The 14,365-nt window shown below is 42.1% G+C and overlaps 1 protein-coding gene across 1 annotated transcript in view; it reads right to left on the bottom strand.

The window, feature by feature from the left end:
• Positions 1-1,303: 1,303 nt before the first annotated feature.
• The window catches only part of abca2 (ATP-binding cassette, sub-family A (ABC1), member 2), a 186,005-nt gene continuing 172,943 nt past the window's right edge, over positions 1,304-14,365 (bottom strand). The window contains exons 37-49 of the mRNA XM_034118098.1: positions 11,488-11,635; positions 11,263-11,386; positions 10,694-10,826; positions 9,584-9,704; positions 9,093-9,271; positions 8,347-8,488; positions 8,107-8,241; positions 7,823-7,926; positions 7,122-7,214; positions 6,930-7,032; positions 2,769-2,906; positions 2,468-2,677; positions 1,304-1,969 (exon numbers count right to left, since the gene is read on the bottom strand). Coding sequence (XP_033973989.1) covers positions 1,934-1,969; positions 2,468-2,677; positions 2,769-2,906; positions 6,930-7,032; positions 7,122-7,214; positions 7,823-7,926; positions 8,107-8,241; positions 8,347-8,488; positions 9,093-9,271; positions 9,584-9,704; positions 10,694-10,826; positions 11,263-11,386; positions 11,488-11,635 — 1,666 coding nt within the window. The 3' untranslated portion in view covers positions 1,304-1,933. The remainder of the gene's footprint in view (positions 1,970-2,467; positions 2,678-2,768; positions 2,907-6,929; positions 7,033-7,121; positions 7,215-7,822; positions 7,927-8,106; positions 8,242-8,346; positions 8,489-9,092; positions 9,272-9,583; positions 9,705-10,693; positions 10,827-11,262; positions 11,387-11,487; positions 11,636-14,365) is intronic.

Raw genomic sequence — 14,365 nt, forward strand, 5'->3', positions numbered from 1 at the left:
TGATAGCCATCGATTCCCGACCGAGCTGAACGTTTTGATGTTTGAACGGAGTTTCTGCGATGTTGAATGCAGGAGGAGAAGAGGTGCAAAGTTCCGGCGGAATAATAATTGTGTCCGTAGAAGAACATATAGTTGGAATGCTGATCAGCATTCCCACTAAATTACCGAAAAAATACCAGCTCACTGAATCACAACCGCTACAAACTACGACCGCGGATTGGGCAGAGAAGGAGTCCGACCCATGTGACGTAATATGACGCGTTTGACGTATGACGTAAAAAAAAAGCAGTTTTTAGTAGCAGAGCTCAAAACGGCTCCTTTCCCCTCTGAATTCCTGTCCTTATGTCTTGTAAAACATATCAAATCCTGCATTAACTTTTTTATTTGTAATTTTCAGGCAAGGTTAAGCATAAATCTAGTAAAAAAAAAACCCTGCAAGTTGCTCTTTAACATTCTAAGTAAATAAAAAGATGACAACAGTGAGTTTCCCTGTTTAATGTCAACTCCTTCAAGTAGGAAAACAGCTCATCAGTGCCATAATAATCATCAACAATATGACTGCATTAGCTGTGAAATACATTTTGAAAAACAGATATGTTCGACAAGAATGTTAACAACTTAATAACCACAAAATCATAAGACCAGTTCAAAGCCACATGCCAACATACGTCAGAGAAACATCCATAAAAAAAAAATATATATATTTAGCACATTTGAGCTCCCCGAATTCCAAGGAGAACTACAAATATGTTTGCAAATCATAAAAATAAATAAATGTGCTTTACCCAACTAAAACACTAGATTATTGGATCTGAGAGTTTCCTTCAGTATCACAGTGATGTCAGTGCAGTTATTGTCAGGTAATAGAAGCAGAGTGATTTACACTGCATGTTCAAACTGTTAGATTGCTGAGAACCTTTACTGGAGATAGAATTCTTCTTCTTCTTTTCATATATTTTTATTATTTTACACTGTGTCCGGTATGTAGAGGATCTTCTTGGCGTCAACAACATAATGATATGTTAAAAGCACAAAAGAGAGCATTCAGCAGAACGAGATGATGTACAGAGTGAGAGCAGGTAACATGCCGCTACATTCCCTCATGTCCGACGTCCAGGTCAAAGAAAAGGCAACAGCTCTTTCTAAGGTGCATTTCCATAAATCATATGTTATCACGCGCACACACACACACACACACACACACACACACACACACACACACACACACACACACACACACACACACACACACACACACACACACACACACACACACACACACACACACACACACACACACACACACACACACACACACACACACACACACACACACACACACACACACACACACACACACACACACACCAGTCCATAGCTGCTTTGATATCCAAAATAAATCATTCTTCTTGCCACATCAAAAATAGACTGTATAACATGACCAATGGGGAGGGACTTCATCACAGCATGCTCTCCTTCAGTCTGGTCCAGTCTGGTTGAGTCCGGTTCAGTCTGGTTCAGTCTGGTTCAATCCGGTTCAGTGTGGTTCAGTAAGGGCCTGCTCTGGTTACATGAGGCCCTGTTAGTAGAATGCGCGTTCCACCAACTTAAAGTACACTTTAACATATCTCCAACCAATGATTTGATCATCCACTGAAAATGTAGCTTGCCTTCTGTATTCATCAGTCATTTAGTGAGATACATTCTTACAAAAAAAATTGAAAGGGAAACATTCCAGGACCAAGTTTTCAGTCTGAATGCTGCTGCTATCTCCAGCTGCCAAACCACATGAGTCCCTCACAGAATACAAAATTTGAGGCTGAAATACTGAACTACTGGTCCTATGTTTCACGATGAGAGTTTTGGTCCTCTTCAGGGTTAAGATCAGCAGCTCTGAAGACCCCCTACTGCTCTCTGCCCTTCAGATGCTCTTTCAACAGAGAGTGTCCGTGTTGAAGGACAGCTGCACCTGCCAAACACACATCCATATGTAGGTAAATCTGTGCAGGAGCAAACAATAATAACATCACGCAAACAGAATGCAACCAACACTTTTACATGTTCAAGGCCGCTACAATGTAAAACACTTGTATACAGTTAGGAGAATAGACAGACCAAGGGTTCATTCTGACAGGTGCAGAGGACAGAAGGACTGCTGTAGCCATGTTACAGGAAGTGCATCCTGTCTGTGGAACGGTTGTATTGTGTGTACTATTACATCTGGTATCACTTTACTATATCACTATATTGAGCCAAGAGGCGGACATCCTGTAAGCTTCCATGGAGTCTATGATCAGTCTACAGTTGAGATCAGCTTAGAGCTTCTTCTCTCTCATCATGACTAAGAGGAATACGCCAGAGGAAGCTCACAACAAAATACATCTCTGATCTATTGAAAAAGACAGAAACTTTATTAATGTTGTCAACTTTTTAGTTAAATAAATGAAGAAAGTTGTGATCCACTCACCCTTTCCTCTTCAAAGCTGATGAGTCCTTCGTCATCGTCGCTCTCCAGCTCGGCGGGCGCCTCGCTGATCAGAGCGCTGAGCTCCGTGGGGGCCGGCCGAGACTTCAGCAGGTTGAGGATGCGCTGCAGGGGGGACTGTCCAGGCACCGGGGGGGACACCTCCTGCTGATCCAGGTTGTCACTCTGCTTCTTGGCAAAGTTGACAAACACCTTAGCAGAACAACAGAATAAAGGGGATTTATTCCATTTGTTTCCCTTGTGGGATGTCCTGCATGAAGCTGATCCAGGTACAGTGCCTCACATTGTCCAGAGTGGTCTGACTGACGGAGTAGTCCTCGATGCCCAGCACCTCCACCACCTGCTCCATCTTACTGAACACCTGAGCCAGGGAGATCCGCTCAGACTTCAGCTGGTACTGGATCTTAGTGTGGTGACGCTCCTGCAAAGTTCACAACAGCTGGCAGTCTTCAATGAGTAGACAAAGATCACTAACCTAACCCTCCTCAACAAAATCTGAAAAAAATCTGGAAATGTAAAATGTGAAATATCAAATGCGACAAAACCAAAGTAGAGTAACAGCCTCGGTCAGCTGGTCCTCCCTGTGTGTCCAACATGTCAACACACGTTTTTATTCTATTGTCTTTTCTTGTGAAATTGTGATAGTAATAGGAGTATGGACAAACGGTTTTTGTTAGCGAACAGCGAACAGGGACTTCTTCATTCTTATCATTTCATCCCTGAGTCAGAATGATCGGAGCTCCTGATCCCTGTTGGCAGGCTGTGGGCAGAGGGACTGGGTTTCATAACACTACCGTAATAATTCAATCATATTTGGAAGTTATACATTTCTTCAATAGAAACATTGTAACGTGAACATTTTGAACTTATTTGTATAGAAGATAAAGCAGATCAGTGACACTAAATAGATTTCTGAAAGGAATTAGTATAAGTAAGTGTGGCAATCCGTTTCAGCACTGTACCTGCAGTCAGCATTGTGATGGAAACTTCTGAAGCAATGGAGACGAAACTCAGAGAGACATGCGGAGGGCAGGAACTTTGATGGCAAACACTGAGGGTTTATTTGGAGCTTCGGCCGGAGAATTCACAAGACATGTGCTGCAGCCACGAGGTGACACAGAAGTTCTGAAGATCTCTCCCCCAGACCCATGTATTTAGCTAGTTCTGAGAGAATAATCAACATGCTGCATAACAAGATAAAGCACTATAACCTCTATCAGCTGACGCCAACAGGCAGGAACAGGGCGACAAAACACTGAGAGCACAGCCTGTGCTTAGTGAGGGCAGTGCAAACTGATTAACTGGGTCAAGGCCTAGGAAAATATTTCCCCAACAGGTATCATATACAGAAAGTATATTCAAACCTTGGTTCTCCCTGTATAGATTAAGCACACACTATGAGTAAATGATTCATTGTTAAGGCACTGTAATGTGTGTTGTGTATAAAGTGTCATTGTGTGTGCTGTTGTTTGTTTGATTTACAAAATAAACATTTTGAGATAAAAAAAGGCACCAACTTAGATTTTTTTTCATTCAGAGGAATATGAGTTGATAGATTATCCTGGACTGGTATATGTCAAGGTTTAGTCCGGATTAAAGATTTTTAATGGCAGCACAAATGACTCCTGTTGTCTGGTTTGACTGAGTGTTTCCCCTACCATTGTCTTGGCGGGGCGCTGCGCCCTGTCAACGGAGCCCCGCGCCCCGCCTGAAATTCAAGGTGTTTTTTTTTTCAAAATACCAAACAGATCGCCCATTGTAGCCATGCCTCATATTGCTCAAACCCCTCTTTTGAAGCCCTGTTAGAGAAATGCAGATTTGGGGTCCTTAGCTTGAAACAAATAAATAAGAGGAGGCGGAGCTAATGCCTGATCAGAATTCTACCGGAGATAAAGTTAAATTCGGTTGTGATATTTCGCCATCCTGTTTAAACCACGTCAAGGATTATTTCTGAAATAGTAAATATTTAAAGTGGACCTATCATGCTATATTTGAATAATATATTGTAGGGCCATACCTATATAAAACATGTCTGTGAAGTTTTTTTTTCAAAATACCAAACAGATCATGCATTTTAGCCATCCATCATTTTGCTCTATTTTGCTCTCCTCCAGCCCTGTCTTTGCATGGGCTGCAGCTGACCACGCCCCCCTGCAAAGGAGGGGGGCGAGGCACGAGCGTCATGTTACCATGCTGTTACCATGCTGTTACCATGCCACGGCAACCTCTCATTCCCCTGATAGGTGGAGAGTTGGCCATATAGGCGGAGCTCCTCGTTCCTGACGTCAGAGAATTTTCAAATCTGTATCAGCTCCGTTGCAGCCCCGTTTTTAGAGATTTGGGTATGGAGGAAAAGAAAGAGGGTTGTGTTTTATGACACTTGGTGAATTCCCCGACACACCGGGACACATATTCATGTATAAAAGACGTACAAAAGTGCATTTTGCATGATAGGTCCCCTTTAACCTGTTAAGCCCTGAGCCTGTTTTTCAGGTCTCAGGCTCGAAAATGACATTCCCAGAACAAATGACCATATCTTCCCTTCTAAAAGGGTTAAATTAATAATCTTTTTTCTCAAAGTAATGATAAACCTGTGAGTTGGATGTAGAAAAGTCAGAATCAATATAGATGTTTTTTATTTTAAAGAAAATTCAGATTTGACATAAAAAACTGTAAATTATAGTGTCCGTCCAAAAATAATGTTTTACTTATAGTGAAAACTACCCTTGGATGATGGTAAGGTAGACTAAAAGCTTTAGGAATCCAAAGTACAACATATAATAAGTACCTTGTATCAAGATTGATGCAAAACAAGTGACATTTTACCTTTTTAGAGAGATTTAGCCAAAAACACTCCACCTCTGAGGTGATTTGGGTGGAATATCTTTTTTCATATCTCTGGAACCCATTGGTCGATTTTGATGGTTGACACCTCTTTCTGACCGTTAGAGCCAATAGAATCGAAGGGGGAGTCCCCCACACACACTCATTGTGAAACAAAAAGGTGGGGGCTTTGCGCAAGTAATTTTGCATTAGAGTGAAGCTACATTCTAGCTCTGACATCCAGAAACGGAAAAGCATGGATTATCCGTTTTATTGCTCATGGATTATCAGAAATCATTTCAAAGGGACACATACACATTGGATTAACCTATGGATTAACTTCAGCAGCGTTTTTATCGTTTTAATGCCATTGAAGACCACTTTGGAGAGACTACAGAGCCAAGGTAAGAATGTTAGCATTTTTAGCTACCTAGCGTCACCTGTTTTGATGTCTGTTTTTGTTTATAACGTCGCGATTTCGTATAATTCAGTGATAATGAGGGTACCCATCGATTCTGTGTCACCTCACGATGTGAATCGATGTCATGGATGTGGAGAAAAGATAAATAATAAGGTTTTGTGAGTGATTTTCGGTGCAGTAATCTGTTAGCATTTTTCGCTCGTTGCTAATTCAGAGGCTCAGTGTTAGCATTGTGGGTTTTCTTTTGAAAAAAAAAAAAAAAAGATCAGTTAGATGAGTTTCTTCCCGTTACATGGATATAAAACATTCATAGTTTATTAAATGAACATGCCCTCAGACACTGTTTCCTGCAAGATGTTGCGGCAGTGCCCCGGGGTCTCTCGGGCTTAACAGGTTAAGTAAAACACCTCTTCAGCCAACCCATTACCACAACATTTACACTGCTTTTTGGAATTCTACAATTTGGAAAAATCTAATATTTTGAATTAGTCGAGACCTGTATTTGTAAAGAGTTTTGGTTGTGTGGTTCCTCAAATATTTGAGCGTCCGCAATGTGCAAAATGTACTTGCCAAAGTCAAATCACACAATTTTCCATTGAAGGTCTACGGATCTGGTTATTTTCCATGTTTTCATCAATAATGCTTTACTAGTAGCAGCAAGGATTCTGCTCACCACTTCCACACTTAGAAATCGGACTTCAGCGGCCAGAGCATTTACTTTGCATGGCAGAAGGATTCTAGCAAAATCAGTAGATCACAAACAAATCAAAATATTGTCAGGATTCAAGTAAGCAAGTAAGTAAGTAGCATCTGAAGCCGCCAGCGTCAACATTTGATGCTACAAATTTGAATAAAAAGCCCATAATTTATTGAAAATAGTGGTTGTTACCTTTTCTTACAAAGAACATAGCATGATACCATCCATGCTATTTTTGTGGCAATAAGAGGAAATAAACCAACTTTAGGACATTAACAAAAATTGAAGATTGGTCAAATTTGACCTGAGGACAACAGAAAGGGTTAAGAGTGTTATCACTAATAACAGCTTTGTGCTGCGGCAGGAAACCATGGTGATAAGAGTGAAAGCTCTGAACCCACAAAATGAAGAGGCTCACAGCCCTGCACACTGCCTACCAACCCTCTCATGGTTTGTTTCCTTCTCATAGATTCTGATCTCCTGGAGTCTCTGCAGTAACGTACCTTCAGTACGGCCTCAGGGAAGTTCCTGTTAAAGAATCGCAGCACCTCCTTCACATTAGAGCTGCTCTTGGTCCTCACTGTGATCATGTAGCCATCCCCAAACCTGGACATAAAGACATGATGGACATGAGACATAGTCACATAGATCTGAGAGTTGTTATTAAAACACAGGAAGAAGGTGGAGCTTCTGACCTGTTCTTCAGATGTTGGATGCTGCCCAGGCACTTGAACCTGCCGTTAACCATGATGCCCAGCCTGGTGCACAGAGCCTCACACTCCTCCATGCTGCACAGAGCAGCAGACACACTACGTTAGCTACAGTACGCTACAGTCTGGAAGCCCTGAAAGGAAGTCCGATTGTTTTCCCCAAGAGATCCATATAAACATCTTAATATGTTTCTCTCCTGTGTTCTCTCCTGTGTTTGTGAAATAATAAACAGGTGATTTATACAAAATATATCATTTTATATACATGTGTTTTCTCTGCCAGGCTGTAAACCTGTTTATCCTTACTGTACAGTTGGTCCTCTTAACACGGGGGTCAATAAAGAGCTATTTGAGGAAATGCAGTTTTTGCTCTTTGCTCTTGCTTCACTGCCTGAGAAAAAAGAGTAACTGGTAAATGAGAAATGGAATTAGTGATCCAAATCAATGTTCCCAGTAAACCTTTTATTCTCCACTTGTTTCGCACATGACAAAATTAAAATAAAGCTTATTTTCTGTGTCGTTCAGTCATACACACTGGAGAGAAGAATTTCATTAGGAAATGGATCACCAGAACTGTTTTGTTCTTGCTTGCCTTTCAGAATTGAAGTACTATTGTGAAACAAGTGAAAGTATATGGCAACAGTAAGAGCGGGATTCCACTGAATGTAAGGACTAAGACGTCTCACCTGTGTGATGTCAGCACAACAGAGCGTCCTGTCTTTATTATGTCCAGGATTAAATTCCAGAGGAATCTGCGGGCCTTCGGGTCCATGCCAGTGGTGGGCTCATCCTGGAAGCCCCCACAAAATACAGCTTATTGGGCAGTTTTAAACACAGTATATACTGTACTCTCATTATAGTTTCTGTTGCCCTTCTACCAGGTCCACATAAACATTAAAGCATCATTCCACTCCCAATGCGTCACTCAAACAAGGTGCAGCATATAGAAACATCCATTCCAGCTTCTTACCAGGAAGATGAGTGAGGGGTATCCAATCAGAGCGATGGCAGTGGAAAGCTTGCGTTTATTACCTCCACTGTAAGTGCCGGCAGGCTTGTCTGCATACTTTGACAACTCCAGCTTCTCTAATGCCCACTGCACCACCTGGAGGAGAGAAAGGTTAGAGCTGGGAGAGTGTGTGTGTGTGCGTGTGTGTGTGTGTGTGTGTGTGTGTGTGTGTGTGTGTGTGTGTGTACATGTTTGACTGACCCTCTCCTGGTCCTTCCAGGGAATGCCACGGAGGCGAGTGTAAAGTTCCAGATGTTCTCTAGCAGTCAGGTCATCAAACAGAGCGTCAAACTGCGGACAGTAGCCGATACTCTGCTGCACACACAACAGGTCCTTCAGGATACTACACACACACACACGCGCGCGCGCGCACACACACACACACGCACACGCACACGCACACGCACACGCACACGCACACACACACACACACAGTGTTTACACAAAGCTTGATTTCAACAAAAATTCCTAATTTTAATAAATAACTTTTAATGTACCTGGTATCGTGTACCAGGCTGCAAACATGTTTATTTCTTCTGTAACGTTGTGAGTCTACTGTTTTCTCACATCACTTTTGAACAGGCCTCAAGTGGACATTCAGGGAACTGCACTCTGTGGCACATCTACATCCTTAGCAGTGTGCATTAATCTGAGGCATGTTGTGGCAATTAGCAATAAAAAGACACATTACACATTTTTCTAGTTCCTATGTTGCAGATTGACTGTTGAAACTTAGAACATGATTTTTACCCTCTATATATGTCAACGTGCAGCAGCTGAGCATTAGAGTGTGGCTGAGACAAATAGAGAGGTGTCCACATACTATAGGTCATAAACTATGTTTTTTAACTGATGTGTGTTGCTAATTGTTCTTCTTCTTTGTGATCTTAAGTAAAGAAAATAGAAAAGCACATGAACATTAAAAGTTATCATTTTCTGCCACTGACCTGTTTCCGTTAATGAAGGCCTCTCCTCCAGTGGTAGACTCATCTCCTGTCAGCATCTTGAAGGTGGTGGTCTTCCCTGCTCCATTCACTCCCAGCAGTCCGAAACACTCCCCCGGCCGGACGCCCAGACACAGCCGGTCCACAGCCAAGATATGACCCATCTTCCTGGATTTGTAAACCTGAACACAGGGACATAGCTCCTTAACTATAAATCATGTATATTCCACAGATAAAATGGGTGTTTTACTGGTAGGTTAAATTCATTATTCAGTATTGGAAACAGGGGTGGCACTCATTTGTGGCAGTAAACATAAACAGTTGTTTGCTTCTAATTCACACTATTTGACATAGTGATGTCATTATGTCCGTCAAGTCGAGTAATTTTAACGCTACAATGTTTGAGTGAAATATGCATTTGTGTGCACATTTCTGTAGAAACAAAACAGTTGCTTCTTGGAATGTTCTACATTTTGAGAGCTAAATATTTGAACCTTTGTGAGGTTGTCGATCTTAAGCTTGTCATTGTCAGCGTCTCCTCGTAACACTCTCCGTCTCTCACAGGCCACGTCTACATCGTCATCGTCTATTGGCTGGCAACTGACAGGCATCCTCCTGCACACACACACACACACACACACACACACACACACACACACACACACACACACACACACACACACACACACACACACACACACACACACACACACACACACACACACACACACACACACACACACACACACACACACACACACACACACACACACACACACACACACACACACACACACACACACACACACACACACACACACACACACACACACACACACACACACACACACACATACACACATACATTAAGTCTGAAGGAGTGACAGTAAATCCTGTGAAATAGGCGCGTTCACACCGCAGTACTTTTCCCACTTTAGTTCCGAAATGTAGCGTTCACACAAAAAAGAGCCGGAACTAAAATGAGTTCATGAGAACCTTTTTACCCCCTTTTCCGTCCCTGCTAGAGAGCAGGGACTTTCGTGGGAGAAAAAGGTTCCTATGTCTGATTGGCTGGGCGAATTGCAAACCACGCCCCGTAAAACTCCCAAAAAGTTTTGTGAAGCCGCCATTTTATTATCCTGGCATTAGCATTATTAGCATTAGCATTAGCCCAGCGCACAAACGCAGAGAGACTAACTTATGGCAACACAAAAGAAAACATGGGAGCGGTGGAGATGAGGAGGTGTCGGCGTTCTGGTGATTTACTCTGAAGGCTTCAGTAGAAGCTGCTGGGAGTCCCAGCAGCTTCTACTGAAGCCAGTCCCCAACTCCGGGGACTTCCGGCCGGGGACTCCGGGTGGCAGTATACGCCGTGAAGTTGTTTGCGGCCTGCCAGTAAACCCAAAGCAAAAGAAGAAGAAATGACGTCAGCGGCTTCATTTGCCTAATCCTCCCCCAGGAACTTATTCCGGTGTGAACGTGATCTATTAGTTCATGAGAACTAAAGAGTTCTGATGAACTAAGTTCTCATGAACCTTTGTGGGAAAAGTACTGCGGTGTGAAAGCGCCTATTCCCCACACTCATAGAAACAAACAGGACTCACGGCGGCTTTCTGAGGAAGTTGTACTGGCAGAGGATGGTGATGAGGAAGCCAACAAAGCCTTCGATTGTCATGGCAACGAGCCCTCGGGTCACGATGTCCCACTCAAATGGAGACTTCATCTTGTCAAACTGGCCTGAAAGCACACCATTTATAACGATTGATATCTTCTTTACTTTTCTTTCAAAAACATTTGTCTGTTTGAAAGGTAAAATAGTTAAAGGTCCACCTTGTTGAGGCCAACTTAAGGTTTATGCATTTCAATTTGTTACTGTCTAAAATACATACTTATTTAATTGTTTCATTTATTATTTCTGCAAATAAAGTAGATTTTGCTAGTAAATGTATTATTATATTATTTTCATAAAAGAAAATGATAGGCAACAAAAGATGAAATAACAATGATTCTAAATTCTAACATCATCCTGTTTGCCCTTATCATGGTACATTCAAATGTTGTTTTTTATGTCCCTTGTATCACACAAACACATACAATAATTATTCTGACTTCTTCACAATCACATTAAATAATCGTGAGAGAAACTAAAAACATTGCTCCGTTATAGGTGTACCTATTTTAGCGTAGTATTCATTGATGTACTCATTGTAAGCCATCTCCATCAGGCCATGTCCCAGGTTGTAGTTGGGGAAGATCAGGAAACAGGACTTCAGGTAACTGTTGATTCTTTTCAGATCCTAAAGACATGAAGATAGTGGAGAATTAACACAGAAGTGATGTGAGACTACGTCTGATAATACTGCACAACAAAAGCTGAGGGAACAATAGTCAAACTGACCTTATCATGTTCAAAGAGCTGGAGCAGGAAGGTGGCAACAGTTGCAGTGATGCCTATGAAGAGGTTGATGACTATAAGGAACACGTAGGCTGTACTGGGCACCTCGAACCAGAAGGATGCTGGGTACATGATGGGAGTAATGGACCAACTGGAAGAAGAAAGGACATATTGAAAGCCAAAAACATGAAGACGCATTCATTCACTTTAAATGAAGAGGACACCTCTTCATCTAAAACGCTAAGTCAATGAGGAAGTGCCTTGAAGCTGCGTTATTTTGAATAATCAGAAATGGACTGCATTGGTTGCAAATAGAAGTCAGTACGTTCAGAAGTCTATGAGAAAATAAACCCTAGCCTCACCTGATGTATTACCTCTATTTATAAACCTTTTCTGTATTGGTTCATATTCTCAAAGGCCAGATTCAAGAAGTCTGAAAAACAGCATGATTCATAAGCACAATTATGGTCCCGTTTATAGTAAAAAAGACAACAAAGCAGGGTATGCTTGAAGGGCCGGAATACCTTCTGATTTACATCTCGATTCTATGGCATTGCTGCCAGATGTTATTCATCATTCAGTACTAATAAAGACACTATGTCTACTATGTTTGTATATGTACATGTATGCGGAACTGCAGGACGGAGTCCAGAACAAATTTCCTTACAGGGACAATAAAGTATATCGTATCGTATCGTACTCCAAGCACTCCACAAGTACATTAAAGCACAAGCCTGATTCTTGCTAACTAAAACTAGCATCCCAATACATTTCACAATTCTTCCTTTCTTACAAAGCTAGCTAGCTTGTGTTAGCACCATCTCACTTTTGCCCAGCTTCAACCTCTGTGATACATATGGTCAACTTCACATTAGTTGAGTAACTATAATAAAACACTGTCTGCACTGGTGCAGTTTTTCCAGATCTTATATTCAGGGAGTTTTTTTGCTGTCAAATATCAGAAGGAAAGTGTGGTCTGCAGTCACATTTCTTATGAAGTTTCTACTTGACAAACATAAGGAGAGATGCCTTGAATCTCCTTCTCCTTCTCTAATTTCTTGTCTTTAAACCACTTTTCCCCAAAAATCCATAGCATGGAAGAATACAGTTACTCTGACCCAGGGCCTTATCCTGCAGACAGGATGATGTTGGAAAAACACTGATTTTAGATCATGCACCGTGAAGGAAATAATTATTTGATCCCTAGCAGATTTAGTTTGTTACACTCTTACAAAGAAATTAATAGTCTATAATTTTAATGGTAGGTTTATTTTGACAGTGAGAGTAAGAATATCAAAAAGAAAATCCAGAAATTGACATCATATAAAAGATACAAATTGATTTAAATGTAACTGTGGGAAATAACCCAAACATAACCTTGCAAAACATGTGTTAGTACTTGGTGGAGAAACCCTAGTTGGAAAACACAGAGGTCAGATGCTTCTTGTAGCTGGTCTCCAGGTTTGTGCACATCTCAGGAAGGATGTTGGTCCACCCCTCTCTGAAGACCCTCTCCAAACCCTTCAGGTTTTGAGGCAGATGCTTGGCCTCTGGAAGCTTCAGCTGCCTCCACAGATTTTCTTTGGGATTGAGGTCAGGAGACTGGCTAGGCCCCTCCCTCACCTAAATGTGCTTCTTCTTTAGCCACTCCTGTGTTGCCTTGGCCTTAGGGTCAGGGTCATTGACCTGCTGGAAGACCCCTCCATGACCCACGTTCAGTGTCCTGGCTGAGGGAAGGAGGCTATCGGCCAAGATGTTACGGTACATGTCCCCATACATCCTCTCCTCGATGCAGGGAAGTGGTCCTGTCCCCTTAGCAGAGAAACACCCCCAAAGCAGAATGTTTCCACCTCCATGCCTGACGGGGGGGGGGATGGTGTTCTGGGGTTATACTCAGCATCTCTCTTCCTCCAAACACGGCAGGTCGAGTTGATGCCAAAGATCTCGATGTTGCTCTCATCTGACCACATCCTCTTCTCCCAAGCCTTCTCTGAATCATTCAGATGTTCATTGTCAAACTTCAGACGGGCCGTTCATGTTCTTCTTGAGCAGGGGACCTTCAGGCGCTGCAGGATTCGATCCATTATGGTGTAGTATGTTACCAATAGTTTTCTTGGTGACTGTGGTCCCAGCTGCCTTGAGATCATTAACAAGTTCCTCCCGTGTAGTTCTTGGCTGATACCTCACATTTCTATCAATACCCCACGGGGCCAGATCTTGTGTGGAGCCCCAGACCGAGGGCAATTGATGCTCATTTTGTGTTTCTTCCATTTCTGAATAATCGCACCAACAGTTGTCTCCTTCTCACCAAGCTGCTTTCTGATGGGTCATGTAGCCGATCCCAGCCTTGTGGAGGGTTGCATTCGAATTGTCCAAAAATCAGCTCCTATCATCTTTTCCTATCCACTATTCCTTGACCTCTGTGTGAAACATTAGGCGGTTAAGGGATAGTGGATAGGAACATTTAGAAGGACTTAGGAAAAAAGACTGCGGTGCTTTGCGAATCCGACTGCACTTACACTATCAACGTGTTTATGATGCGCCAGCGGACGTCATAAATGTGCGTCTGCTGTGGGGAAAACTACAATTTGTATACAGCGGACTACATGGATGTTTAATAAGAACGGCGGACTAAACCCATCTAGAGACGACTCTGCACCGTGCTCTGATAGTGTTGTTTTATGCTTTATGAACGTGGGCAACAGAGAAACATATTCTTCATGAACAAGGTTGGAATTTAAATAACAAAGTAAAGTGAAACTTAAACTTATGTTCGTCACCCTCTCCCTCCGGTCCACACGTTAATACGTGTATTATAATAAATACATTTGTATTTGTTTTAAGATCTTTTCATACAATCATACGTATTGGGATTCATGTG

This window comes from Trematomus bernacchii, unplaced genomic scaffold (assembly GCF_902827165.1).
Source record: "Trematomus bernacchii unplaced genomic scaffold, fTreBer1.1, whole genome shotgun sequence".
Classification (NCBI taxonomy): domain Eukaryota; kingdom Metazoa; phylum Chordata; class Actinopteri; order Perciformes; family Nototheniidae; genus Trematomus; species Trematomus bernacchii.